This window comes from Ornithorhynchus anatinus, chromosome X2 (assembly GCF_004115215.2).
Source record: "Ornithorhynchus anatinus isolate Pmale09 chromosome X2, mOrnAna1.pri.v4, whole genome shotgun sequence".
Classification (NCBI taxonomy): Eukaryota; Metazoa; Chordata; class Mammalia; order Monotremata; family Ornithorhynchidae; genus Ornithorhynchus; species Ornithorhynchus anatinus.
This window is the reverse complement of record NC_041750.1, coordinates 3,089,215-3,116,928: the sequence shown is the minus strand read 5'-3', so window position 1 is coordinate 3,116,928 and position 27,714 is coordinate 3,089,215. Positions and strand designations below refer to the sequence as shown.

At 62.5% G+C, this 27,714-nt stretch overlaps 1 protein-coding gene across 4 annotated transcripts in view; it reads left to right on the top strand.

Moving 5' to 3' along the window:
- Positions 1 to 24,083, top strand: part of CTNNA1 (catenin alpha 1) — a 114,243-nt gene extending 90,160 nt beyond the window's left edge. For 2 of the 4 annotated variants that reach the window (XM_029053079.1, XM_029053080.2), the window contains exons 10-18: positions 5,880 to 5,972; positions 10,184 to 10,340; positions 17,008 to 17,208; positions 17,641 to 17,792; positions 20,220 to 20,330; positions 21,383 to 21,564; positions 23,004 to 23,109; positions 23,487 to 23,621; positions 23,753 to 24,083. In XM_029053079.1, the coding sequence (XP_028908912.1) occupies positions 5,880 to 5,972; positions 10,184 to 10,340; positions 17,008 to 17,208; positions 17,641 to 17,792; positions 20,220 to 20,330; positions 21,383 to 21,564; positions 23,004 to 23,109; positions 23,487 to 23,621; positions 23,753 to 24,040 (1,425 nt within the window). In that variant the 3' untranslated portion in view covers positions 24,041 to 24,083. Of the gene's footprint in view, positions 1 to 5,879; positions 5,973 to 7,223; positions 7,313 to 10,183; positions 10,341 to 17,007; positions 17,209 to 17,640; positions 17,793 to 20,219; positions 20,331 to 21,382; positions 21,565 to 23,003; positions 23,110 to 23,486; positions 23,622 to 23,752 lie in introns of those variants that run through there. The other 2 variants (XM_039910479.1, XM_029053081.2) reach the window with 2 other exon arrangements.
- Positions 24,084 to 27,714: the final 3,631 nt, after the last annotated feature.

Below are 27,714 nucleotides of genomic sequence, written 5' to 3'. Positions count from 1 at the left end.
GTTTTCTTCACAGCCCGTTCGCGGTTTGGCGAAACAAGATGGCTAAACGATATTTTCTCACATTTATACCAAGCCCCGACTCTACGAGCGGCGGGGCCATCGAATACCACCTTCACCCCGACCCCCGGGGCCGTTACGAGGTCCCCTTCTAGCGCAGTTCACCCCGGTGATGTTTTTCCGCCTGATGGGTCGATAAACAAAGACCTTATGCGGTTGCAGTTTCTCCCGTCCAGATGGTCGGTCTCTGTTTTTTTGTGTTTCTTCGGTCGGGTTCTTGTTGTTGGGGGTTTTTTTTTTTTTTTAATTGAATCCGTCAAATCTTCTGTCATTTAATGCTTAGCGGAACGTGACCGTTGTTCTGAAGTGTGTGTGTTTTCGGGACGGCTCGAATCATCTGCCTTTTCAACTTGAGGCCGAGGGGCACGTGGCAGAGGTGCAGCGACGTTGAGAAAAACTTAAGCCTCCGCATTCACTTCTGACCTCATCTCCCTCTCGGCCTCCTTGGGTATTCTTTCTCTGTCTCGGTACGGTATGGGCTGGGAATCCTTGCAGAGAGCAAACGAAATGAAGCAATTTTTTGAGCTCCAGAATACAAAGTTTGCATGAAAGCCGAATAACTGTCCTTGGGCAGATATTCGAGACCTTGAATTCCAGCAGGCCTCTTTTCTTCTGCACTTTCCGCTTTTCAAGTATCGAAGGGGAAGAAAAAAAATCAGAAATATCTCAGAGTGTCTGAGGTCTCAACCACCTTCTCGGGTTTTTGGCTTTTTTAATACACCTGTTATCCGAGTGATGAATGACCTCCCGCGGGGACCGACCGACCACGGCGTTTACTTACTGGAAGCATCGCGGCCTCGCGGAAAGAGCCCGGGGGTCGGAGGCCCCGGGTTCTAATCCCGGCTCCCCGACCGTGTCTGCTCCGTGACCTTGGGCAAGTCACTTGACTCCTCCGGGCCTCATTTCCCTCATCTGCAAAAAGGGGCTTCAGTATCTGTTCGCCCTCCTACTTGGACTGCGACCCCCATGTGAGTCCTGATTATTTTGTATCTGCCCCAGCGGTTAGTACAGCGCTCGGCCCGTAATAAGCACTTAAAAAGCGCCCCGATGATAATGATTTTGGAGCGCTCGGTCTGTGGAGAGCACTGGACTAAATCCTGGGGAGAATACAGTCGACAGAGGGAGTAGATACAGTTCCTGCCCACCGGGTGCTCACGGTCCCTAGGAGCGAGACGTTAAAATAAATCAGAAGTGGGAAAATAGCAGATGAGTACGCGTACGTAACTGCAGGGCGGGGAGACCCGAGAGGGGGAAATCGGAGCGCTGAGAATGGCCTAAAACAATAGACCCGTGGTCTTTCTACCCGGAATTCGGCCAGGCGGGCAGCAGATTTTTGTTCTTTTTCGGGAGCGCAGCCTACTGTGTGCAGAGCACTGTACTGAGCACTTGAGAGAATCCAGTAAAGGTATTAAGCGCTTTCAAGGTGCCGGGCATTGTACTAAGCAGTGGGGTAGATACAAGGTGATCAGATTGGACACGGTCCCTGGCCCACGTGGGGCTCACGGTCTTAATCCCCGTTTCACAGATGAGGTCGCCGAGGCCCGGAGAAGTGAAGCGGACCGGCCCACCGGACAAGTGGCCAAGCCGCGATCAGAGGCCCGGGCCCGGGCTCTACCCACTAGGCCTCGCTGTCTCTCATTTAGGTTTGCCCGCTGCCTGAAAAAGAAAACGGCAGGCGTCCCCGGCGCGTGCCGGGAGCCGGGGATTTGGCCGGCGGCTCGCTCTCCCTCCAGACGGCTCTGGTTTCGGCGGCCCGACAGCAGGCCGGCGTTTCCCACGGGCAGCAGATGCCGCTCAGGAGGCCGGCACGAGCGCAGCGTCCATCAGAGCGTCAGAATAGAGACGGAGGCGTCTGCCTCGGGATGAGGAGCTCACGAATGGGAAAGAATAATAATAACGTTGGTATTTGTTAAGCGCCTACTATGCGCAGAGCACTGTTCTAAGCGCTGGGGGAGATACAGGGTGATCAGGTTGTCCCACGTGAGGCTCACAGTTAATCCCCATTTTGCAGATGAGGTAACTGAGGCACAGAGCAGTGAAGTGACTCGCCCACGGTCACACAGCCGACAAGTGGCAGAGCCGGGACTTGAAGCCGTGACCTCTGACCTCCAAGCCGGGGCTCTTTCCGATAAGCATAAAGTCCAAAGGAAACATCGGGTGTTTTGGGGTTTTGGGTTTTTTTAGTTCGTCTTTATACTATCTGTTAAACACTTACTAGGCGCCAGGCATCGTACTACGCGCTGGGGTAGATGGAAACAGATCAAGTTGGACCCGGTCCCTATCCCTCCTGGGGCTTGCAGATTTCAACCCCATTTTCCAGATGAGGCCCAGAGAAGTGAAGTGACTGGCCCAAGGTCCCCCGGAAGACAAGCGAGATTAGAACCCAGATCCTCTGACTCCCGGGCCCAGGCTGTCTCCACTAGCCCACGCCACGTCTCACATCTCTTTCGGGGCCGCTGCCAAGCCATCGCCCGCCTTCGACGCTTGCCCGTCCTGCCTCGTTTGGGGATGCTGGCGAGTTTTATCCTCTCTATTCATTGCCGGTCTCCTGGTTAGCCCTTCTGTGCAAAGCACTGCGTGAAACACCGGGAAAAGGGGGGCTCACCGCCTCAGCCGGGGGACCCGGCAGAGGGACGGCGGGAGCGGGGTCGTTGCAGATGCAGTATAGTAGGGGCGGAGCGGGGTCTCGGGCCTCGCTCTGGGGACGGGTGGGCCGTCCGCAGTCCGTAGCGTCCCACCCCCATCGGGGTGGTCTTCCGTGCCCCCGCCCCACCGGGCGGTCCCGGTCGTCCTCTCGTCATCTGCTCCGAAGTACGGAAAGAATTTTAGCAAGTTCAAGCCCCAACACGGCACGTTTGGCAAGTTCTGCAGGTTGGCATCGAGAGAGCGGGTCCCGGTTGTTTTTGTTAAAAGGTGTGATTTCCTGGGAGACTAAAGCCGGAGCGCCTCACGTCTTTTGTGCATCATTAAAAATCATTCTACTTTGTTAAATGTGGAAAAAAAAAAAGTGATTTCAGGGTGCCTCGCGTAGAAATCGTTGGGGCGAGATGGTGGGCGGAGGAGGCTCTGGCGTTGACTGTTACACGGGCACCAGCCAGTGCGGGAGCTCAAGTAGTGTTAGTCTGTCATTTAAGATCTGTTTACGGCGTCGATTTCCATACGTTCATCTGTTTAAACCCCACAAAATCCTTTTGTTGCTAGTAGAAATCTGGGCCAGCAGCCCTGTTACTAAAGGGTGACACATCCTTAGCTGCGGCAGGCAACAATAAAGCTATAATAGCGGGCGTTTTTTATTTTCTCTTAGACGTTTGTGTACTTGAAAGGGTAGGAGGAAGGAAAATCAAAGGGTTTCCGTTGCCCGTACTTCCTCGGGCTTTGAATTTCCCGAAAAGGGCCCCCGATTTTTCAGTTGCCCGCGCTTCGCGTCGCCGACGCGGGCGGGAGAGCGATCGGTCGGTGGAATTGACCGAGCGCTTGGGAGAGTCCGGCACATCACAGGTCCCTACCCGCAGCGAGGTCGGAGTCTAGACCCTCCGGCCTCGTGCCTTAGAACCGAACGGCCCGCTTGCCCAACGTAGTCAGTACCTGGAACCCGGCTAGCCGAACTGGCGGGCCTCAGCCGGCCGAGCGGTGTGGTCTTCACTGTACTAAGCGCTCGGGGGACGGAGCAGGAGCCGGGTTCCCTGTCCCTAAGAAGCCTAAAGACTCCCGAGCGCTTAGAGTGGCGCTCTGCTCCCGGTAAGCCCGCAGTCATTTCCGTCATCACCGTTATTGTCGTGGCATCCTGTAGGCGTTTACTGTTACCGAAGCAGCCTGGCGTAGTGGAAGGAGCATGGGCTTGGGAGTCAGAGGTCCCGAGTTCTAGTCCCGCCTCCGCCGCCCGCCAGCGGGGTGACTTTGGACAGGTCACTTCACTTCCCTGGGCCTCAGTCATCTCATCCGAAAACTGGGAGTTAAGGCCGTGAGCCGCCCCACGTGGGACAACCTTACCACCTTGTAGCTACCCCGGTGCTTAGAACGGTGTTTGGCACATAGTAAGCGCTGAACCGAAACCATCGTCGTCATTGTTATTATTACCAGGGATCGACTGGTCTTTGCCAGGCGAGGCGTCCACGGAAACTGTCCTCTCGATGGCCCCGCCCCAGCCAGCGACATCCCCCTTCACCGTCCACCCCGAACTCTCAGCCATCCGCCCTCTCCGACGCCGGCGAGGTGACGGGCGTTCGGGAATGGCGAGAAACGATCCCAGTCTAACCGGTTCCGCGGCTCCGATAGCCTCCACCCGAAAGCTTTACGGCCAGAAGGCGAGCTGGAGATTTCGGGGGGGCGGGGGGGCCCGGGGCGGGGGAAGCAATATCATTCTTCCCCGAGTTTCGTAGGAATCCTGTCTTCCCGGCACGCGGGGGGGGGGGAAGAAGCACCTCAGCTCAATTAGTCGGGGGTAACTTTGCGAAGCGATCACTTTCCGAGCCGCCCTCGGGGCTTTTGAGCTGATAAATGATCTTCCTCTCTGCCTCGAGTTACCATCTCTGTTCGGAGCAGGCATCTTCGGCGTTTCAGACGGGGATGGCGTCGGGTGTTTCATCCTGCGTGTTGTCTTTGAAGTATTTTTTTCCCCACTGCCTTGTGCTCAGGCGAAGCTGCCTCATCGCTCAAAATAGCAAGTGTTCATTCACCTGTCAAATGAGACTAGAAGGAGCTCTCAGAATTCTGATTCCCTTCTCCCGAGAGCGGCTTGGAGCCGCGGGTCTCGTTTTAAGTTAACCGGCGTACCTCCTTCCCCCCCCCTCGTTTTCCCGTTGCTGAAACCTGAGGGTTTTCTTTTGTTTGGAAGACGATCCAAACGCTTCTCAGCGCACACCAGTTGCAGATGGACTGTTCGTAGAGGATCGGATTGTCTGCTAAGAGGCTAAGGGGTCGGAACCTGGAGAGGGTCGGGTGTTCTGGAATGGGAGCTCCTTGTCGAAGAATTCTACGATACGGCCGTGCCCCCGCTCCTCACTGCTGAATTTCTTTAGTCCATTGAGCTCCTTCTTTCCAAAGTATTTGTCAAGCACCTGCGGTCCGCGCTGGGCATCTGGGAAAGTTGCCGTTCGGGGTCACCTGCGTGGCACCGAGTAGTCCGCTAATGCCCGTAAACGTCACTCCGCTTTCTGTCGTAGCGTCCCGGAACGATTCAGAGATGGAGAGGCAGCGTGACTTAGCGGCTAGGGCCCGGGAATCAGAAGGACCTGGGTTCTCACCCCGGCTCCGCCACTTGTCTGCTGTGGGACCTAGGGCGAGCCGCTTGGCTTCTCCGGGCCTCAGTTCCCTCATCTGTAAAGTGGGGGTTAAGACGGTGTTGAGCTGGGTCGGGTGGGTGGTTTCTGTTATCCCAAGAGGTGGTCCCCGATCAGGCCCGTGGACCGTCCTGAAGATCCAGTAGTAGTCACGCTGCTTACTGCGACTACAAAATCCGGCTCCCTTCCCCAGCCCAGGCGGTGCCCGCCCGCTGAGGGAAGGCAAGGAGTCCGAGTGGAATTTCAACACGCCCAAGGAAGAGGCCTGCTTTCATCCCCCTCTCCGATTTCTTCCCCCAGAGGCTGACGGGTCACTGAATCGTGGGCTGAGATTTTTTCCAATAGGCCAACTGTGGAATAGGCTCCCTAATGCAGATTGAGCTGCGTATTGAGAGACGGGAGACGAGACGTCACTGGTTTCCGAACTGGAGGGCTCAGCTAGTTCCACTTCTGTCGTTAGTCAGCCGCTGTGGGGGAGTGAAGGAATGCCTTTTTTTGAAAAAAATCTGAGTGGATCTCTGTGATTTCTCTTCCTGGATTTAGGTGGCGAATTTGGCCTGCTCCATCTCCAACAACGAAGAAGGGGTGAAACTGGTGCGCATGTCGGCAAGCCAGCTGGAAGCTCTCTGTCCACAGGTAAGGTGCGGCTGGGATCTGGTAAGCTAGTCTATCTGGGAATGTTGTTTTGGAACGGGATGGGTGGGGGAAGCCGTTGGGGATCTTTGGAAAGACTCGGACGGAAGCCTCGTTAAAGCCCGGGCCCGGAGACGGGTCGGCTGCGAAACCTTGGTCGGGCTAATGCGTTTGGCTGAAGTTCCCGGTGGGCAGGGACTGTGTCTACCAACTCTTTGGTAGTGGGCCCTCCCAAGTGCTCGGGACAGTGCTCTGCACGCAGGAAACGCTTAGTAAATGCCATCGATAGGTCGCCGGCACTCTGAACCTGCCCCGCCGTCAACCGGCTCAGTAAGTCCGGTCTAGCGGCATCGACGAGCGGGGGCAGGATTACCCCGTTCTTTGCCGTGACCTGGGTAGCGCGGGGCCTTCCGGCGAGACCGTCCATTTTCGTCGGGCTGGACTGCCCGGCGACGTGAGTTGAGATCGCAGGAGGAAGGATCGCCTTTCTGTGCCCCCGGGGGTCAGGACTGGGAGCCGAGGAAGGGGTCTCCCGCCTGAGGCAGGGAAGGCCGGCACCGGGGCCCGGGGCTCGCCCCGCGTCGGCTCCGTGGCACCGGTGACCGCGGAAGACGGGCGTCGGAGCTGGCTCCCGTCGGGGATGCCTTCTGGGAAGAGCGAGGATTAGTGTGAATTCAGACGTCTGGGGCGCCCAGACAGAATTGATAAAGCACAGAGAATAAATAGATTTGAAATGTCCCATTCGCTTCTGCCTCAGCCAACCAGCTCCCGTAAGGAGCCTGACTTTCAAACTTGGCAGGCAGAAGGACCCGGGAGAGGGGGTGGGGTGAAATGCCGGAAGGGGGGGGGACGTGGAGCCCCCTCGACGTCCTTCTAAGATGGGTTTGGCGGCGGTCCTTGGGGGCAGCGTCCATTAGGCCCTCCCCCCCCCCCCCCCCCCCCGGGAAGAGGAGGAGCGATGCCATCGGGGGACTAGAGGCCTTGGCACGAACGAGCACGTCACCGCTTCCAGCTCCTCGCTCTCGCTCGGCCCTAAATTCAGCCGAGAGGAAATGTAAAACCTCCCGAGCGCCAGCTCCGTCGTTCGGGAACCCGGGGGAGAGCCGGGGAACCGCTGGACGGATTTCAGACGGAGCTTCCAGAAGCGCCAAGCGCGAGCATCCGGCCGGGGCTCCCCGCCTCCTTAGATGGAGCCCCCGTAGACTGGGAAGCAAGTGCCCCTGTGAGAGGAAGCGGGGCCGGGACCTCCCGTCGGAAATTCCGCGGGAGCCCCGGCCCGTCGCTTCCGGGACGGCGCGAGGTGCCGACGAGAGTCCCGGGAAAGGAGTTTTCACCAATCGCTGGTATTTATTGAGCGCTGACTATGCGCGGAGCGCTGTTCGGAGAGTTTGGGAGAGTCCAGTCCTGTACTGGACAGGAGAAATAAGACTGTAGATACCTCTCCGCTTCTCATGCATTCATTCGGTAGTATTTATTGAGCGCTTACTTTGTGCAGAGCACTGTACTAAGCGCTTGGAACGTACAATTCGGCAACAGGTACAGACGGGTTTACAGTCTAATCCGGGGAGACAGACGGACAAAGACAAGACAGCTTCATCACGATAAATAGAATCGAGGGGATGGACCCCTCGTTAACAGAGAGCTAAGGAGATCGTTTTTCAATCTCCCCGCTCGCCCTGCGGAACATCGAAGGGAGAGTCCCATCCCCTCTCCTCCGTTTCTCCGTCGCCAGCCCGCTCGGCAAGTCTGGGTAAATAAAGCCAGCGGCGGGCCCCTCTCCGGGCGACCTCCGAACGGCCGAGAACACACCAGCTCGAAGGAGATCTGGGGGGGAAACTGGGCCTTTTGGAATGTGCCGTTTCACCCCCGTCGGCGCTTTTATCGTTTAATGTCTCTCGATCTCCATTCGGTTTTGAAATTATCCGAAAGCTCGGGGGGACGTGGGGGTGGGGACTCGTATGGACAGTCTAGTAGATTCTAATGGAAGACAGTCCCTTTGCTCCAAGGGACGGTGGAAGTCGTGCCTGAATTTCTGGCATTCTCCCAAACGATGAGGACTCCGCCTTGCCCCGCGCGAGGTGCTCGGTAAATCCCACGAAGGTATTTGTCGGACGCCTGTTGTGTGCAGAGCACTGCCTACGTGCTTGGGAAAGTTGTTTGGGGGGTTTTTTTATGGTATTTGTTAAGCCCTTACCGTGGTACCTGCCACTGTAGTAAGCGCTGGGGAAGACCCAAGCTAGTCAGATCGGACACGGTCCGTGTCCCGCCTCGCGGTCGTCGTCCCCGTTTTCCAGAGGGGGAGGCCCAGAGAAGTGATGCGACTTGCCCAAGGTCACACGGCAGACGAGTGGCGGAGCCGGGATTAGAACCCAGGGCCTTCTGACTCCCGGGACCGTGCTCCGTCCCCTAGGCCGCCCCCCTTCTAGCCCGGACCTCTCCCAGAGCTCTTCCGGACCAGATCTCCTCTAGATCTCCCCGATGGCTGCCCGGGCCTTGGGGAAGACAGGGGATCCTAGGGGACCGCCAGCTCAGCTCCCGTTAAGCGACAGCGTGGAAATGCTGCAGTAAGGAGGGGATCTGACCCCGAACGTTGAACCCGGGAACCATGAATCGTGCTCAGAAAACACCGAGGTCTTAGTCCGCGGCGGTCGCCCGATGAATTATTGAATTTTTAATCATCTGGCCCCCGTTTAAAATCTCCAGGCTCAGAGATGGGTTTTTTTTTTTTTGTTTTTTTTCGGCCAGCGTTTTATGCCTTTTAAAATCAGGGGAAAGTGAGAGAATGCTACGGCTTAATAATTCATTTTTTTCCCCTCAGAACATTGTCCTGGCTTGCGCCCCGCACATCAGAGCGGATTCAAACGCGGCTCTCCGACCCTGCGGCCTGTTTTAATTGAACGGTCTTTCCGGGGGAGCCGTGAGGACCGGAGGCCGCCATTTAGCTCGGTTTCTTTTTTCCTCACCGCCCGAGTAGACGAGAAGCCGCCTCACGGAGAGCTAGCCGTTCTCCTTCCCCTCTGAGATTTTTCCTTTCCTTCCTCGGGGATCCTCGGGCCCCGTCGGCTTTTCCGGGAGCCCAGCTCCGGCCGGGCGCGGCTTGCGACCGTGCCGGCCTTGGGCGTCGGGGCCCCGGGCCCACCGGGGGGACGGCGCAGGCTGTGGCGGTGTGGCCTTCGAGCCCGGCGGGACCCCCGCCGTCTCAGATGTGCGACGCCCAGCCCCAGGATCTCTTCGATCCCCTACCGGAACGGGAGCTGGCTGTAGTCGTGGGAGGCGACGAGACTTTGCAGGTCGAAATTTCAGGGGGACCGACGCTCGGGTTCGCTCCGCTCTCGGGTTTTCTGTTGCTGGGCAGGAGCTGGGACAGTCGTACGTTGTCGTATTTACCGAGCGCTTACACCGAAGCAGCGTATTAAGCGCTTGGAAGAGTACAACGTGAAAACGAACAGACGCATTCCCCGTCTACGGCGAGCTTACAGTCCGACGTCTTCTCCCTTTCTGCTGAGTGATTTCCCCCCACCCGCCCCCCGTGTGGTATTTAAGTGCTTACTATGTCCCAGGCACTGTATTAAGCGCTGGGGTAGATAGAAGCTAATCGGTTGGGGCACGTCCTGCCTCCGGCCGGAACGCCCTCCCTCCTCTCGTCCGCCAGACGGTGACTCCCCCCGCCCCCCGCTTCAGAGGCTTATCGAAGGCCCATCTCCTCCAGGAGGCCTTCCCTCTTGGCCGGCCCACCGGGGGCCGGCGGGATCGAATCGCCGGGCCGGAAGCGGCTCCTCCCTCCGGGAGGCTAGAAATGGGACGGGCTTTTCAAACCGGGGCCGTTTGGCCGGGACGGGGAGGGTTCCCATTTGCTCCCGAGTATTAAACCGCCCCGCCGTTAGAGAGCGAGGCTCGCTCTCTCCGGCCCTCTTAACTGAAACGAATCGTCTCCGGCGGAACAGCGGGGAGCCAGAAACGCATCCGGGAAAGGTCTCCATCTGATCTCCGTACCCTCTGAGGTTTCCCCAGCCGAGCGAGGGTTTAAAGCAGAACCGCCGGAGCCCCGTTTCCAGACCAGTGACCCCCCACAGATGGGCCGGCAGCAGCCAGACTGTCGTTTTGCGGGGCGGGGCAGAGCAGGGTGGGGTTCCACGTCTCCCCGGGGTCACTGACGGGGCCGCGTCCGGCCTCACCGGCGAGGGCGGAGGCGTGAACTCGGACGTCGGTTGCAGGTGATCAACGCGGCCCTGGCTCTGGCCGCCAAACCCCAGAGCAAACTGGCCCAGGAGAACATGGACCTCTTCAAAGAACAGTGGGAAAGACAGGTCCGGGTCCTCACCGACGCCGTGGACGACATCACCTCTATCGACGACTTCCTGGCCGTCTCGGGTAAGGGGGCCGGGGGGCGGGGGGCGGCCTACTCCGCGACCGCCTGCTCTGTTGTCTCGACCCCTCCCGACCGTTCAGTCGGGTTGCCCAGAGAGCACACGGTAGCCCGGGTCACTGTGCGGGCGAACAGCCCCACGGCCTCGACGTCTAGGCCGGCAGATTCCCCTTGAAGGCCGCCGGGAACGATGCCACGCGCGTCACCTGGACGGCACTGAAGCGCTTCCCCGGGGCGGTTAGAGGTTCACCAGGTTGGGTACGGTCCCTGTCCCACGCGGGGCTCCCAGCCCTCGGGGAGGGTGGACGGGTGTCGGATTCCCCTTGCGCAGATGAGGAGACCGAGGCCCAGGGAAGCCAAGCGACTTCCCCGAGGTCACCCGGCGGGCAGGTGGCACAGCTTGGGATCGGGCCCCAAGCCCAGGCTCTTTCCGCCGGGCCACGCTGCTCCGCGAATGGAAGATACGTTCGGCCCTTCCACCCCGATCCCGCACCGTCTCCTCTGGTCTTGGAAGCCAAGGAGGGTCAGACCCGGTTAGCAGTCGGGTGGGAGCCCGCTTGGGAAGACCGCCCGCTCTGGACTCTCTCGAGATCGTAAGCTCTCGGTGGGCGGGGAGCACGTCTTCCCAACTCGGTTGCGTTGTATTCTCCGGAGGGCTTGGAACAGTGCTGTGCACGCAGCTAATAGAGTGACTCGACTGATCGAAGAAAAGCAACAGCTCAGGGATATCGTGAGGGCCGACTGGGGAGCGGTCCCCTAAAACCCCGTCCGTGGGACGAGGGTTCAGTCCCGACCCGTCACCTTCTCCCCCCGCAGCGCCTTGTTCCCGTGGAACAAGACGACGGCTTTTCTCATCCTTCCCGCCAACGCGTCTCGGCCCCCAAATCACCCTACTTTAACCACTGACTTTTCCAGAGACTTCCGTCTGCGCGACGTACCGATAGAAAACAGAGCGGAAATATCTTTAAGTGCCACTTAATTAAGAGCTGGGAAAAATAAATCTGGGTAATTCCCATCACAAAAACAGTTGATTTCATTATGTAAACATAAACCGGTAATGACAGAGTAAATCGCATTCCTATAGAAAGATCGCTTGACAAATGCAATTCATCGGCTCTGCCTCATTGAGATAAATCTCCGTCCCCGTCTCCTCGGAGTTCAGGGAACGTAAGTGCCGTTTCCCACGGGGGGCCTCCGGGGAGACGTGCCCCGGGGCTCGCGGGATTCGCGGCGGGGTCGGGGAGGATGAGCGATCGGGAGCGGCTTTGAGCCGTTGAAGCTACCTGGCCGCCCTCGTCCCTTCCCCCGCCTCCCCCGGATCTGTGGCCGAGAGCTGGAAATGGAAGGCGGTCCGTCGGGCTCTGCACGCGGCCCTCCTCCGGCGGTGACCTACATAAGGGTTAGAGTACATTCCGCGCACCGAGCTTCCGACGTCTCCCCTCCGGCTCCCTTTGGCAGGGCTGTCTTTGGTTTTGCCCGTGTGGGAGAGAAGGGCCCAACTTTGAAATATTTAAATACTTGAATAAAAAGAAAAGAAAAAGTAACCCACCCACCCCCCCCCCACCAAAAAAACTGCAACGCTACTGACAAGCTGCAGGTACTGGTATTTTCTTCCCTTTTTTCCCCCTCAATTTCTCACTAGCACATCTTTGCAGGTGCCAAAAATGCAGCAGTAGCTTATTTTGGAAATCTCGGCCTTCTGTTGTTGTTCCAGCAAAGCACTGAATTGTTTTTTTCCTTAGCTTTAGACAAAAACACGCCACCTTCAAGCACACGGTTTTTAACGGGATGTAAACGAAGAAGAAGAATCTGAAATCTAAATGAAAAGCCCTCCTCCCCTGCCCCGGGATATTTATTTCCTGAACTTTTTTTCTTAGGGGCAGGTTTATATTCATATCTATAGGGGAAAAAAGGATAGATATATCTATCTATCACACACACACATATATGTATATATTTATACGTCTGTGTTCAGATACACACACACTCTCTCTCTCTCGGAGATGAGAAGCAGCGTGGCTCGGTGGAAAGAGCACGGGCTTTGGAGTCAGGGCTCATGAGTTCGAATCCCAGCTCTGCCACTTGTCGGCTGTGTGACTGTGGGCGAGTCACTTCACTTCTCTGTGCCTCAGTTCCCTCATCTGTAAAATGGGGATTAAGACCGTGAGCCCCACGTGGGACAACCCGATTCCCCTATGTCTACCCCAGCGCTTAGAACGGTGCTCGGCACATAGTAAGCGCTTAACAGATACCAACATTATTATTATTATTAGATTTCTGTCTGCAGAGGGCCTGATACGGTAGGATCTCCTGAGGCAAAATGGAACTAAATAGAAACGTTCTCAGGGAACCCTCCTGGAATGATTGAGAACTAAGGGAATCTTCCAACGGTGGCGCGGAATCACAGCCTTACCTTTAGGGCAGACACCCCAAAACCCCAATTCAAAATCCCAGGTATACCGAAGAGAAATCGAGTTCTTCGGGAAATACGGAAGTTCAGGGTGTGTTACAGGTTTGGTTTTGGTTTTTTGTGGGGTTTTTTGCAGGTATAGATATGTGAGGAAGCGTGACTAGAGGGACTTGATGAATGGGAAAAAAAACTGCAACGTTCTGCAGTTTAAGAAATAGCTAGGAGAAAAAGAAATCCCTCTTGGCTCGGTGATTTCTTTTCCATCTTCTCTGTGGCTCCGGCACGTGCTACCCCGATGACCTTATGCGAAGGGACCTGGAGGGGTTTTTTTTTTCCACTTTTTAGTATTTGTTAAGGACCTGCTATGTGCCGGGGCACCTTTCCAAGCACCGGAGTAGATACTAGATAATCAGATTGGATACAGGCCAGTGCTCTCGTCCACCCCCCAGCCCTGGGGCTCACAGTCTTAATCCCCACTTTACAGATAAGGCTCCCCAATCCCCACTTTACAGATAAGGCTGAGGCCCAGAGAAGTGAAGTGACTCACCCGAGGTCATACAGCCGACAACTGGCCGGAGCCCGGATTAAAGCCCAGGCCTTCCCAACTCTCAGGCCCGCGCCGTATCTGACCGTGAGCCGAGCGGTGTGCCGCACGCTTGGGAGAGTCCAGTACAGCACAGTTGGTAGACGCGTTATTTCCAGGCAATACGTATTGACGTACGTGGATAGGGAGAGGCCACGTGGCCGGAAGACCGAGTTCCCGGAATTGGTGAAAAGTGGAGCCGAGCCGTCTCGGGCCCCACCCGATCATCACCTCCCCACCTCCATTCGGTCTGGGGTTCTTCCCCCGCCCTCCTGGGCGGCGGGGGGGCTTCCGGGCTCAAGGCTCCGTGCTGGGATTAATAAACGATAATCCTGGTGTGCGTTCAGCGCTCACTGTGTGTCAGGCGCTGTCCCGCGCGCTGGGGGGAGGATCTGAGGGATCGGTCCCCCTTTCCCACACGAGGCTCCCAGTTGAAGGAGGAGGGAGGATGGGTGCCGAACGCCCCCCCCCCCCCCCCCCATTTTACAGATGAAACTGAGGCCCAGAGACGTGAAGGGGCTTGTCCGAGGCCACACGGCAGACAAGCGGCAGAGGCAGGATCAGAACCCAGGTCCTCTGACTCCAAGGCCCGGGCTCCTCCTACTAGGGCACGCCGACCCGGATAGGATTGCTGCCCCATTCGGGCCACGGAGTAAGTAGCGTCCGTGGCTCGTCTTCCTCCTCCGCCGTCGAAATCACCTCTGTTCCTTTGGGGGTTTCCTCTAAAGAACTCCCTCCCCGCCCCAGCCCCCCGGGATTTCCGGGGAGGGGTTCTCGGGGTCTCTCTTACTGTCGATCTGACCCCCGCCGGCGGCGCCGCGTCGTCCACGTGCTCCCCGGGCCTCTCTGCGGGGCCCGGAGAGGTGACTGTGGCAGCGATGTCGGTTTAATCGCCCCGCTGTGTTCGGGGCACCGGGTCAAGCTCTGGGAGCGAGAATGCCCGGGTGGGGATTAAACACTCCCCTCCTGGTCCGTTCCCCCCGTCCCTCGGGGGGCTCCCAATCTCCCAGCCGCCGAGCCCTCCTCCCCAGAACGGCCGACCTTCCCTCTTCCGTGCCTTCGCCTTGTAAATACCGGAGGGCCAGAGGGCCCCCGGCAAACGGAGAATACATTTCTATTGACCGAACGCTTAAGGGGAGAGGTGTGAAATTTGTCCAAGTGATAAAGACTGTTTGAATTTCATCTGAACCGCTGTTTGACAACGTTTTCCATATAAATGCGATTGACTTTTGCATCCGTTTAGGGGTGCGCGGTGGAATTTTCATTTATCCTAAATAAAAGACGAGCGAGATGGGGAGGCGGTCTAATTGGGGAGTAGTAAATCCCCACCCCCGCCCCAGGACGCTCTGATGAACGAGGGGCACGCGGAGTGAAGAAATACTTCGGGCAACGAGATAGCGTCGATATCTTACGCTGTCCGTCCCGCAGAGTCACCGTGCCCAAAGCAGTTGGACAAAATCGGAAAATCAATAGCTGCTAAATAGGAGGGAGGTCATTATCCTTTCTTTGGCGGGAAAAATTCTCAAAATGAATGAGTCGGGAACGAGCATCCCCGACGGTCGATAACGCCCGGCGTCGGGTTCCGTCACGCGGCCGAGAGAATCCTCCCAAGCCCGGTATCTCATTCCGCTCTTCGGAGCCTCCTGGACGGACGGACGGGACCCTCTGACGCGGAAACCCGGGGGATAAGGCCCGGATCCGTAGCTCGGAGGTGCCGGCACAACCGTCACTCCGCGATGCGCCCTGACCCGTCCTCCTCGAAACGCGGCCCTCCTCCTCTCGACGTTTATCGGCTGTGCGTGAAGTCGGGGACGGGACGGGCCCCTCGGGTGAACACAGTGAATGGGAGAGTTGTCACCCCCACGGTGGCGCGTCACGGGAAATTTCCGGTGACCCGACCTCAGCTCTTCGGTCGGCCCGGTTGACCGTTTCCGTGCAACGGGGAGGCGGGCTGAGACCGGCCTGTCCGGCGTGTCGGTCTTGGGCGTTGGAAGACGGTCGGTTTTAGGAACTCGCCCCTTCGCCCCTTCTGTCCACCAGCGGCCAGTTCTCTCCACCCCCTCGCTTTCTCTCTGGCCCGGAATTGTCCTTGGGTTGTTTTGGATTTTTTAGGAAAGCCTCCTCTCGTGGTCTCCCCTCCTCGCTTATCCCTCATTTTTCTATCATCGCTCCTCGGGGATCCCACGCAGGTTTCGCGCCCCCCCCCCCCCCCCCCCCCCCCCCCCCCCCCCCCCACCGCGGACGGCGGAAACGTGGGTTTTTGAATCGCCCTCGTTCGGGCGCGGGCGTTGGGTCGATCCCGTTGCTGCTGTTGTGGTCCGTAACGGGGCGATGCCGAACCCGGGTCCCGCCCCTCCCCTGACCCGTTCACACCCGGAAAGGACGGAAGCCTAAACCTGCAAAGAGTTGGCCGGGAAAGGTGCCGAGAAGGGAAACGCCGCTCAGATGGAAGAAAGGGCGAGGGAGGGGGATAGGGACCCGAGGGTGGATCCTTTATTCTTCTCCCCCCTCTTCTGCCTCCGTCTGAAAGGCTGGAGTTGGTGACGGAGAGGCAGGAACAACCACTTTACCCTTTTACTTACCCTTTTCAGCTCTGCCCTGATTGTCTCTCTTGTACCTCCTGCCTTTCTAACTCTTTTTCTCCCCCCCCCCCCCCCCGAAAAACCGTTAACCTTTGTGCCTCCGACTCGCACCGTCACTTCGATTCTGCCTTCCCTCACCCCTTCCCTTCCACCCTCCTCTTCTTTCCAGTGCCGGTATCGCGGCGGGTTCTGTTCCTTCCGTGCGTCTGGAAATCCCCGGCCTGCCGGCCTTCTCCCCCCTCAGGAATCACAAGTGGCCCTGAGTTTCGGGAGGTCAGCCGAGACCCGGGGGTGGGAGAGAGGGGGGAAGGGTCAGCTGCGGAAGGATTTTGGCTTTCCGACGACGGTTCGGAAACTCATTCGAACCCGTGAGTGCGCCGCGCCCTCCGCGTCCGACAGGGTCGGGGCCGGGGGAGGATCCTTACCGGGGATTAACTTTGGCCTAACGTGGATTTAGGAAGCCGAGCTTTATCGCGTCGCAGGGACGCCGGCTCTCGGAAGTGGGTGGGGGGGGTCAGAGTTATTTTCATTCTGGGCTCCCGAGAAGAATACCTACTGACCTCCTCCTTGGGCCTAGGTAAAACTTCCCTGAGACTTTACTGGCGAATGAATGTTTTCCTTCTAGTTTCAGTCTCGTCAGGCCACCCGGAATCCAGCCGTTCCGTCTCGGCCCGGCGTGGTTTCGGCCCGGGGCCCCGATCTGAGGCGTTTAGCGACGCGCTGCGTCCGGCCTCCTGGAAAGAGCCCGGGCCAGATAGCCAGGGGACTTGCCACTTGCCCGCTGTGGGGCCTTCCTGGGACAAGTCACTTAGCTTCTCTGCGCCTCAGTTTCCCCGTCTGTAAAACGGGGGGTGGGTCTACTCCCTCCCCCTCGGACTGAGCCGCGCGCGGGACGGGGACCGTGTCCGACCCGACTGCCTCGTGCTTAGAATGGTACTCGACGCGTAGCGCTTCCCAGAGGCTCGTAGCGCTCGTTACGCTCGTTGTCGATTTCCCGTCGAACGGGCTGTTTCTCAAGCTCGGTACGTTGAAGAAGGGGTGTCACTCGAAGCCTTCTCTCTCTCTCTTCCTCCCTCTGTCCCTCCCCCCCCCCCCAGAGAACCACATTTTGGAAGACGTCAACAAGTGCGTCATCGCCCTGCAGGAGAAGGACGTGGACGGGCTGGACCGCACCGCGGGGGCGATCCGCGGCCGGGCCGCCCGGGTCATCCACGTGGTCACCTCGGAGATGGACAACTACGAGCCCGGCGTCTACACGGAGAAGGTGCTGGAGGCCACCAAGCTGCTGTCCAATACAGGTGGGCCCGCGCGGACCGGTCTCCGAGGGCCGGGGCTCCCCGGGGCCCGGTCGCGGTTCAAGACGGGAGGGCGGAGCCCGGCCTGTCGGACCGGCCGGGGAGGCGGGTCTCTCGAGGTCGCCCGGGGCGGGCCCAGAGGTTTCTGCCCCCGGCCTCCGCCCGACGCGCCGACACCCCTTCGGGGAAGTCGGGCCGGGGGCAGAGGGACTCCCGGACCGGGGAGGCCGCCGTCTCCTCCGCCTCCCGCCCGGCACGGACCACCCTCCGCGCGCCCGACCCGGGTGCCCGCCATCGCCGTGGAGGGCGCGGGGGCCGTGGTCTCCGGCGGGGCCTGGGGAGGGGGTGCCGCGGCGGGGGCGGGCGGGGCGCGGCGCCGATGAATTCGGCACGTCGGGCTCCGGTCAACGCTCCCCGCCTCGCCGTCGCCCTCAGTCATGCCGCGTTTCACCGAGCAAGTGGAAGCCGCCGTAGAAGCCCTCAGCTCCGACCCCGCTCAGCCGATGGACGAGAACGAGTTCATCGACGCCTCGCGCCTGGTGTACGACGGCATCCGGGACATCAGGAAGGCCGTGCTGATGATAAGGGTGAGCGAGAGAGGGGCCGCGTTCCGGGCGTCGGGGCCGCTTCTCGCCTCCTTATCGTTCAGCTCGACCTGGGCGATGGATCGTCGCGAGCCGGAGCGGACAGTCGGCGGGCGGGGGGGAGGTTTGTTTTTCTGTTAGGTTTTTTTTTTTTTTTTTCCCCAGTAACGGCATACTAAAGCCATGAATCTAAAAGCCGCTCCGACGGGAGATATTTAATTAGGTCGTCTAAAGTGACTTTTTGTTTCAAGCGTAAGCCCAAACTTTGTCAGGGAAGGGTGAGCTGACATGCTCAAGTGTGACAGTGTGATTTAGGACCAGCATATTAAGCATTAAGGGACCGGGTTTGAAACGTGAGGCCCGCGCCGTGAGCAGACTCCCCCTTTAAATATGGAAATGAGTCAAGGCGCATCGGACCGAAAACCGTCAACGGCGGCGGACGATTTTTATCTCGCCGGGGCTCGTCCGGTTCACGGCACCCCTCTGGTTCCCGGGCCGTTCCCCGTTAGATACCGAGCGGTGGCATTTACGGAGCGCCCAGTCAGTCCGTGGCTTTTACCGCGTGCGGGGCACCGGGCCGGGCACTTGGGGAGAGTACGGCGTAACAGACGGCCGTAAAGAACGCAAGAAGAGACCCCAGATAGACTGGGACGATAATGACAATCGTGGTACGCGGTAAGTGCTTACTGTGCTCCGGGCACTGTGTTGAGCACCGGGGTGGATACGAGCAAATGGGGTTGGATACGGTCCCGGTCCCACACGGGGCTCCCAGGAGCGGCGTGGCTCAGTGGAAAGAGCCCGGGCTTTGGAGTCGGAGGACGTGGGTTCGATTCCCGGCTCCGCCACTTGTCAGCTGTGTGACTGTGGGCGAGTCACTCGACTCGTCTCTGCCTCAGTTCCCTCATCTGGAAAATGGGGATTAACCGCGAGCCTCACGCGGGACAACCCGACGACCTTGTATCTACCTCAGCGCTTAGAACAGTGCTTGGCCCATAGTAAGCGCTTAACAGATACCGACGTTATTATCCCCGTTTTACCGATGAGGTCACTGAGGCGCAGAGAAGGTAAGTGACTCGCCCAAAGCCACACAGCTGACAAGCGGCACAGCTGGGATCCGAACCCATCACCTCCGACTCCCAAGCCGGGGCCTTCCCGTACGGACCGCCGAGGGCGCGCCGCGTCGGGCAGGGTCGGCGCCAGGTGCTCTGAACGCCCCCCAGCCCGGCACCCTGACCCGTGGGGGTGCCCGCGCCCGTCGACGCCGCGACCCGAGAGCCGGCGGGGTCCTCCCGCGGCGGAATGAGACCGTCGGGCCGCCCCCCCCCCGCCCCCGGGCCCCCTGTGGCTCTTGGAGGCCGGACCCCGCTGGGTGTCGGGCACCTGCGTCTCCTAGCTAGGGTGTGCTTTCCCCCCCCGCCCGTTTCTCGGCCACCGGTCCCCGGAGGGCGGCAGATGGGTTCCTTCTGGGGTCTCCGTGCCAAAAGGAGACGTGCGTCGTGGATGGCGGGGAGCTGGCTTCTGCCCGCGGAGCCGGGCGGGGAGCCCGCCCACCCTCCCGGGCCCTCTGGCGCAGGGGCAGTTGACTCCGGGGGTTTGTTTTCGGGGCGGGCCTCATCCCGGCGGGGTTGCGCCCGTGCCGTCCCGCCAGCTCTCCGAGGGGCCCCGGGGGAGAGGGCGACGTGGCACGGGTGAAGCCTTGCCAGAACGCGGCTATCAAGTGCCCTCGGTCGACTGTCCAGAGAGAAGAGAGGGCTCGTTACGGCTGAACGACGACGGACGGCTCGGTGGCGAGAGCCCGGGCGCGGGAGTCAGAGGTCGTGGGTTCCGATCCCGGCTTGGCCGCTCGTCGGCCGTGTGACCTGGGGCAGTACGGGAGAACTACGTGACGGTCACGTTCCCCGCCCGCAGCTTCTCCCGCCCGCTCTCTCTGCTCCTCGGGGGCCTCTCGGACGAGCCGCTTCTCTCCTGGGCCTCAGTTTCCCAACCCCCCCCAGGGCGGGGACTGGGTTCCACCCGACTGATCTCTATCTACCCAGTAGCCTGGGCTTGGTAGGTGGAATCGCGGCACGTGCCACGGTTACGATGTCGCCGATACCTCGTCGAGGAAATAAAAGAAACCCCAGTCCCTCTCCCTCGGCCGCCCGCCGACCTCAGTTGACCCGGCCTCTTTTTTACGGCGTCGGTTAAGCGCTTACCGTGTGCTCGCTACCCGCCGGGGGAGGTACAGGCTAATCGGGCCGGACGCCGTCCCTCTCCCGCACGGGGGCAGGGAGGACGGGGAAACGGGGCTACGGCCGAGCCGCCGTCGGCCGACCCCCGCGCCCGGCCGGAGGGGTTTCCGTTGGCCCTCTGGAGCCGAAGGGGCGAGTCCCGTCGGCCGGAGATTCCGGCCCGACTCGCTGGAGCTCGTTCTCTCCCTCTCGCTTTCAGACCCCGGAAGAGTTGGACGACTCTGACTTCGAGACCGAAGACTTCGACGTCAGAAGTCGGACGAGCATCCAGACCGAGGACGATCAACTGATCGCCGGCCAGAGCGCAAGAGTAAGGCCCCGGTCTCCCCGGGGAGGCCTGGCCCGAGGCCCCCTCCGATCGCGGCCCCGGGGGGTTGAGGGGACCCGAGGGGCTCTCCCGCCGGGAGCCGGGGGTTGGGGTGGAGGAGGTCCCCGTGGCTCCCGTCTCTCCCTGCCCGCGGAGGCGGCACCGGAGGCCCGCCCCACCAAATTGGCGTGGGCGCGTTGGGGAGGAGCGGCGGGGTACCCGGCCGGCTCTTGCGCCCGCCGCCGGGGAGGGAATTTCCCTCCGGTGAGGGGGCGGGGAAGGGGCCCGGCCGTGGCCCGCCCATTTGCCGGAAGGGGCGCTTGCATCTCCAGGAGGGACCGTTCTGCATCCCCGGGAGGATGCCAGGAGCAGGCTCCGGCCGGGGCCTCTCCGTTCTACTGATCAAGTTTCCGGCTCACTTGGCTTCGGGAGACGGCCCCCCCCGGCCCCGGGAGGGGAGGGAGGACGGGCGGCCGGTCTGTCGGCCTCCCTCCTCAGACCCGCGGTCCTCCGTCGCCCCGGGACCCCGGGACCTCTCCGTAAATCTCCCCGGCTCCCACGTCACGGCTCCCCTTCCGGGGTTACTCGCCGCTCACCTTGAAAGTGGAGAGGGAGGAGGGAGGAGGAGAGGGAAATGACCGTTGGCGTGCTAATGAGCAATCTCCACTTGGAAATTTTCCTCTCCCCTCGGGCGGGATTGGAAATGAATCTCCGGAACGTCCGTCCCCTCCCGCGCGATCTCCTCGCGCGGGCGGGGCCGGGCGGCGGGGAGGGTGGGGGCCGGCTCCCCCGGGGCCCCGGGGCCCGCGGCCTCCGGATCCCCCCGTCCCGAGCGGCCCCCGGCGTCCTCCCCGAGTGGGCCCGGGCTCCCGGGTTCCGGACGGGAGGACGCCGCCCCGAGAGGAACCCGCTCGGGGATTCTCGGGGCGGGCGGGGGTTGCGGGCGGTGGGGCGGGAGCGCTCTCCGAAACGCTCCCCCCGACGCCCTCTCCTTCCGCGACACCTCCCTGTCCCGACGGTCTCCCCGCCTTCCCTCCCCCCCCGGCGGATCTCAGGCGATCATGGCCCAGCTTCCCCAAGAGCAGAAGGCCAAGATCGCCGAGCAGGTGGCCAGCTTCCAGGAGGAGAAGAGCAAACTGGACGCGGAGGTCTCCAAGTGGGACGACAGCGGCAACGACATCATCGTCCTGGCCAAGCAGATGTGCATGATCATGATGGAGATGACCGACTTCACCCGGTGAGGAGCCGCCGGGCCCCGCCGGCTCGCGCGGGAGCCTCTCCGGGGCTGGCGACCGTGGACGCTCGCCGTCTCTCTCGGGGACCCGGGAGCCTTCCTTCCCTCCTTTCCGCTCCGAGCCGACCGGGCGCCGGTGCCGAGGAGGGGAACCCCAGCCTCGCCCGCCCTCCTTGCGCCCGGTCCCTCGCGTCTACCGACTTAGAGGACCGGCGCGGCGTGGAGGCGGGAGCCCGGGCCCGCGACTCAGAAGGTCGCGGGTTCTGATCCCGGCCCCGCCCCGGGCCCGCTCCCTGACCTCGGACAGGTCACTTCCCTGGGTCTCGGTCAGCTCGTCTGTAGAACGGGGATGAAGGCTGTGAGTCTCGGGTAGGGCGGGGACCGCGTCCAACCCGATCGTCTTCTATCTTCCCCAGCGCTCAGACCGGGGTGCCTGACGCGTAGTAAGCGTTTAACGGGTGCCGGCGTTATCGTTTCCTAGCGGTTGCCGTCGAGGCCCCAGGCCTCGCCCGCCCCCGCCCCGCTAACGTGGTTCAGTCGTACCGATCGAGTGCTTACTGGGTGCAGAACGCTGTAATGAGCGCTCGGGGGAGTCGGGCGCGTTCCCTGCCCGTAACGTCGTCGCTCACATCTACCGGTCGCCGTCACGGCCGCGCGCGGTGCCCGGCGCAGAGGAGGTGGGCGTTAGCCCGGGAGGGAGCCCCGGGCGGCCGACCCCCCGGTAGCCGCTCAGCTGGTGGTTTTTCTTTCTTTTTACGGTACGTGTTGAGCGCCGACTCCGTCGTGAGCGGCGGGGTGGGTGCCGGCTCATCTCAGAGGGCAGGAGAAACGGGTGGCGAGGCGCCGTTTCACAGAGGAGGGAACGGAGGCCCGGAGTGACCGAGTGAGCGGCCCGGGCCCACCCGGGCAGGCAGGTGGCGGACCCGGGGCGAGGAAGGAGCCGGGCCTCTCGACTCCCCGTCCCGGGCTCTTTTCCCTAATTAATAAGGTCCCGGGGAGAGAGCGAGCGAGCGAGCGAGCGATGGGCGGCGGCGGTGCGGCGGACCTCCTCGGGGGGCGGCGCCGGTCCGCTCCCGCGCTCGCTCTCGGCTCCGGGGGCGTCTCGCCGGAACCGCGTCCGGAGGGAAGCGGTGTGGCCTAGTGGCTAGGGCCCGGGCGTCACAGGGTCGTGGGTTCTGACCTCCGCTCCGCCACCGGTCTGCCGTCTGACCTCGGGCAGGTCGTCTCGCCTCTCCGGGCCTCGGTTCCCTCATCTGTGTCGTGGGGATCGAGAGAGCGAGCCCCAGGTGGGGCGGGGACCGTGTCCCCCCCCGACCTGCCCGAATCCACCCGGCGCTCAGTACGGTGCCTGGCCCGGAGTAAGCGCCGGACGGACCCCCGCCCCCCCCCCCCCCCCCCCCCACCGTTGTCGTCACGACCGTCAAAACGGCTTTGTCTCGCAGAGGGAAAGGGCCGCTCAAAAATACGTCGGACGTGATCAGCGCGGCCAAGAAGATCGCCGAGGCCGGGTCCAGGATGGACAAGCTGGGCCGGACCATCGCCGATCACGTGAGTCCCCCGCGGCGCCCCGGGGGCCCGGCCGACGGCCCGAGGCCCGGGAGGTTTCCCGGGGTCCGGCGGCACCGGGCGTAGGGCGCGGACCCGGGGTCCGGGCCCGGTCCCGTCGTCACCCGACCCCTCCCCGGCGCTCGGCGCGCCCGGTGGCCGGCCGGCTCTCGGCCCGGCCTCGACCGAAACGGAGCCGGAACGGCGACCCGTCGGTCTCGGGCACCCTCCCTCTTCCTCCTTTCCCCGTTGGGCTCTCCTGGTGCCGCCGCTTCTTTCCGTCCCGCGGCTTCCGTCGTCCGAGGGCCGCAGCGGCCGGGGTCGGGGGACCGCGGGGGGCGGCCGGCGCGGGAGGCCCAGAGCCCCCTCTCGTCTTCCAGTGCCCGGACTCGGCCTGCAAGCAGGACCTGCTGGCCTACCTCCAGCGCATCGCGCTCTATTGCCACCAGCTCAACATCTGCAGCAAAGTCAAGGCCGAGGTCCAGAACCTGGGCGGAGAGCTGGTCGTGTCCGGGGTAGGTGCCCGCTCGGCCCCGGGCCGGGGGTCGGCGGGCGGGCGGCTCCGGCCGGGTCCCTCCTCGCGCGCGCCCCCTCCCCCCCTCCCCCCCCCGCTGAGCCGTCCCCCTCGTGCGTCCGCCTCCCCCAGGTGGACAGCGCCATGTCGCTGATCCAAGCGGCCAAGAACCTGATGAACGCCGTGGTCCAGACGGTGAAGGCCTCCTACGTGGCCTCCACCAAGTACCAGAAGTCCCAAGGGATGGCGTCCCTCAACCTCCCGGCCGTGTCCTGGAAGATGAAGGCCCCGGAGAAGAAGCCGCTCGTCAAGCGAGAGAAGCAGGACGAGACCCAGAAGATGATCAAGAGGGCGTCCCAGAAGAAGCACGTGAACCCCGTCCAGGCCCTCAGCGAGTTCAAGGCGATGGACAGCATTTAGGGGAGGGGGGCCGCGGCCGGGAGGGCGGGCCGGGGGCCCTCCCGGCCGCCGTCCCCCCCCCGCCCCCCCCGCCCCCCGCCGGCGTCGCCACCTCTCTTAGGTTCGGTCGGCGGTCCGGGTGACGCGACGTCGGCGGCTTCGCCTCCGGCCCCGACCCGTAGCTCTAGACTTTCCGATCTAAGCTTGAACGCCAGTCCCCTAACCGAAGAGCATCCTCCTTTAACGCTAACCGCCGACTGCCGTGGCGACTGCAGCCCGCCGCACGGGTCGGGGGCTCCGGGCCCCCCTCCCCCGGCCCCGACCCGTCCTCTGTCTGCTCGGGGGAGATCGGGGAGGGGGGCGGGGGCGGAGAGAGCCTGGCGGAGAGAACGCAGCTCTGTACAAATCAAAGGAAGCGAGCCGTGGCAGGGGGTGGCCGGGTGGGCAGAGGCGGGCCCCGTTGGGGATGCCAGGCCCATCAAACGCGCGCGCGGGCCCGGGCCCGCCCACACGAGCATCTTGACGGGCAGGGCGTTTACCGGCGCGCGGCGACGGGCCCGTCTCCGTCGGGGGCTTTCCCCGCCGGGGCGCACGGCGACGATCCACGAGACGTTCGCTCCGACGGAACGCGGCGGGAAGCAAAGCCATTTCCCTTGCTTGCGTGACGCGGGATGAGGATTTTTAATGCTCGGTTACAGATTACTAACTCCCCCCCCCCCCCCCCCCCCCCCCCCCCCCGGGCCCCGGGACACGAATCGAAGTTGCTTCCCCCCCCCCAGTCGGGGTGCGGAGGGGCGGAGCTGGCCTCCCCAACGGCTCGGTTTTGCTTCCCCACCCCCCCGCCCCGGCATCCCGAGGCCCACCCGGCCCCGTGCTCGTCTCTGAGAACCGCGACCTCTTTCCCCGCCTCGGGCCGGCGGGAGAACTCTAGCCGGTAGTGTCTGCTCGGGCAAATGATTTAGACTTTATATTATTTGTGATCACTACGATTATTCTAGCCGCAAGGTATAATTTTTGCCGTCTTATTTAAATTCTATGAATCTGAATGTTTTTTACACTAACTTTTCCCAATAAAGAAGTCCGACACGAAACCCGGCCGTCCCGGAGGGGAAGCGTCTCTCTCTGAGGGTCCGCCCCGGGTCTCTGCCGCCGGGAGGCGGGAGCCCCCCGGGGCTCAGCCGGGGGCGATCGGGGGAACCGACGGAGCGCTTAGTCCGTGCGGAGCGCCGGACCGGGCGCCCGGGGGGCCTCCTGGCATTTCGGCTCTTAGCCCGGTCGACGCGGGGGGAGAGGTGAGTCGGGGAGGCCGCGGGCAGGCGCGCACCCGCTCGACGTCCCCGCGGGGAGAGGCCGCACGACCCTCTCCGGCCACGGGGGAGACCGAAACGGGGGAAGGGCCGGAGTGAATCGGCGCTTGAACCCCGAGGACGTAGAGTCGTTCGATTCGATCGCATCGACCGCTTACCGTGCGCGGGGCGCCGTACTGAGCGCTCGGGGAAGCGCGCTACTCCGATAAACGGGCACGTTCCCCGCCCGCGACGAGCTCCCGGTCTAGAGGCAGAGGCGGACGTTAAAACGCGGATCGCTGACGACCGATGTGCCGGGGGGCGGGGAAGGAAGCGAAGCGGGGAGAGGCTGTCCGGAGAGCCGCGGGGTCCACGGAGAGACCGGAACTGAGGCGCCCTAAGGGGGTCGGGTCGAGGGGGTGAAGCGTGCGAGCCGGTGGCGGCGAGTTTCCGCCCCAAGCGGAGAGGGATGGTTTCGTCGGAGGCCTTCGAGACGTGAGGGGAGAGGCTGGAGGCCAGGGGACCCGGGAGGGGCCCGGGGGCCCATTCAGGGATGGAGCCGGACGCCGCGAAGCGCCTGAGCCCCGGGACGCCGCTCATTTGGAAACGCGGAGGAGAGACCGGCGGGATTTCACCAAGGGGCGGGGAGTTGGAGTGGCGGCCCGGGATGGGGGAGTCCGGTGAAGGGGGGGCGCTTAGGAAAGGAGACGAGGAGCCCCGTCCCCCCCCCCCCGATCCCCGACTCGGCACGGACCGTCCGACCCCCCCCCCCCAACTCTCCCGTCCCCATCCCCGCCTCTCCGTCCGGTCGCCCGCGGGCCTCCCCTGCGCCGGCGGAGCCAGGTTGGTTGGGGGCCGCGGGGCCGCCGGGGTGGGAGGGGAGCCGCACGGCCCCACGCCGGGCGCACCCAACGTCCACCTTCTCACCGCTCTCCTGCCCCACCTTTACCTCCCCCTAATTCCCCGGTGCTCCTCACCCCGTTGATTCTGCCGACTCGAACGGAAACCACCGGGTTCGAATCGGCCCCCGGCTCCTTCCCGTCCCGCTAACTCTCTCCTCCTCGGCCGTCTCTCGAGAGATCTCCCTCCGGGTTTGGAAGGCAACCCCGGGCCCTCACGCCTTCTAAAAGCCCTCGCCCCTGCTCTCCGTTCCTCTCTGACGACCCCCTTCCACGGCGCGCTCCCTGCCGGCTCCTTCCCCTGGGCTTTTCGAAACAAAAGGACAGGTTCGAGTGCTTACTAAGTGCCAGGCACTACACTGAGCACCCCCACCCGCTCTTCCAAACCCCCGGCGCCCTCCTGGCCCTGCCCGCCGCCTCCTGCTGGGTGGCCTTTCGCGAGTCGCTTCACTTGGACGCGCCCCTGTTCCCTCATCTGTAAAATGGGGATTAAGACCGTGAGCCCCGTGCGGGGCGGGGATCGCGTCCGGCTCGATTCGCCCGTGTCCGTCCCAGTGCTTAGTGCGGCGCTTGGCACTTGGAAGCGCTTAACGAATACCAGAGAAAGGGGGCCCGGGGAGGTCGGGCGGGGGGAGGGGGCCGGGGGAGCGGCCGGTCTCCGGGGGGCCGGGCGGAGCGGGCCGCCCCGGCGGCCGGGAGCCCCGGCGGAGGAGGCGGGCCGGGTTGCCATGGCGGCGGATCCGGTCGCCATGGCAGCCCCGGAGGAGGCAGCTGAGCGGCAGCGCCAGGTAACGGCTGAGCCGGGGCTGGGGGCGGGGAGACGGGTTTGGGGCGGGTGGGGGGGGAGAGCGGGCCCCACCGGCTCCCCTGGCTTCAGCCCCCTCCCCTCCCAACCTGGACCCTCAACACCCAGAAGCCCAAAGCCCACCCCGTCTCTTCACCCTCCTCCTCCTCCTCCTCCTCCTCCGCCTCACCTGCCCCCAAGGCAGCCTGCAGCCCCTCACGACCCTCCCCGGTCCCCGCGGGACAGACCCCCCCCCCCATCTGGCCCGGAGCCGGGCGGGAGACCTTTTCCATGTCCTTTGGGGGGGGGGGGTCTCCTCCTCTGCCACCCACCCCCTAACTGGGTCGGGGGGGGGGGGGGGTCCCACAAGGCCCATTTCTGGGTCCCCTTCTGTTCGCTCATTCGGTCGTATTTATTAAGCGCTTACCGTGTGCAGAGCGCCGTACCCAGCGCTTGGGAACGTACAAGGCAACAGTAATCGGTGACATTCCCCGCCCCCAGCGAGCTACCCCCATTCCCTCGGAGAACTCGCTCACTCCCCGGCTCGACTCCCACCCGGATCTGGTCGACCCCCGGATCTCCATCTCCGGCCCCGACCTCTCCCCCTCTGCAGCCTGGCGTTTCCCCCTGCCTTCGGGACACCTCTACCCGGGTGTCCCGCCGCCGCCTCGACGGCGATCTACGGCCAGTTTACCACGTGCGGAGCGCTGTACCGAGCGAGCGCCG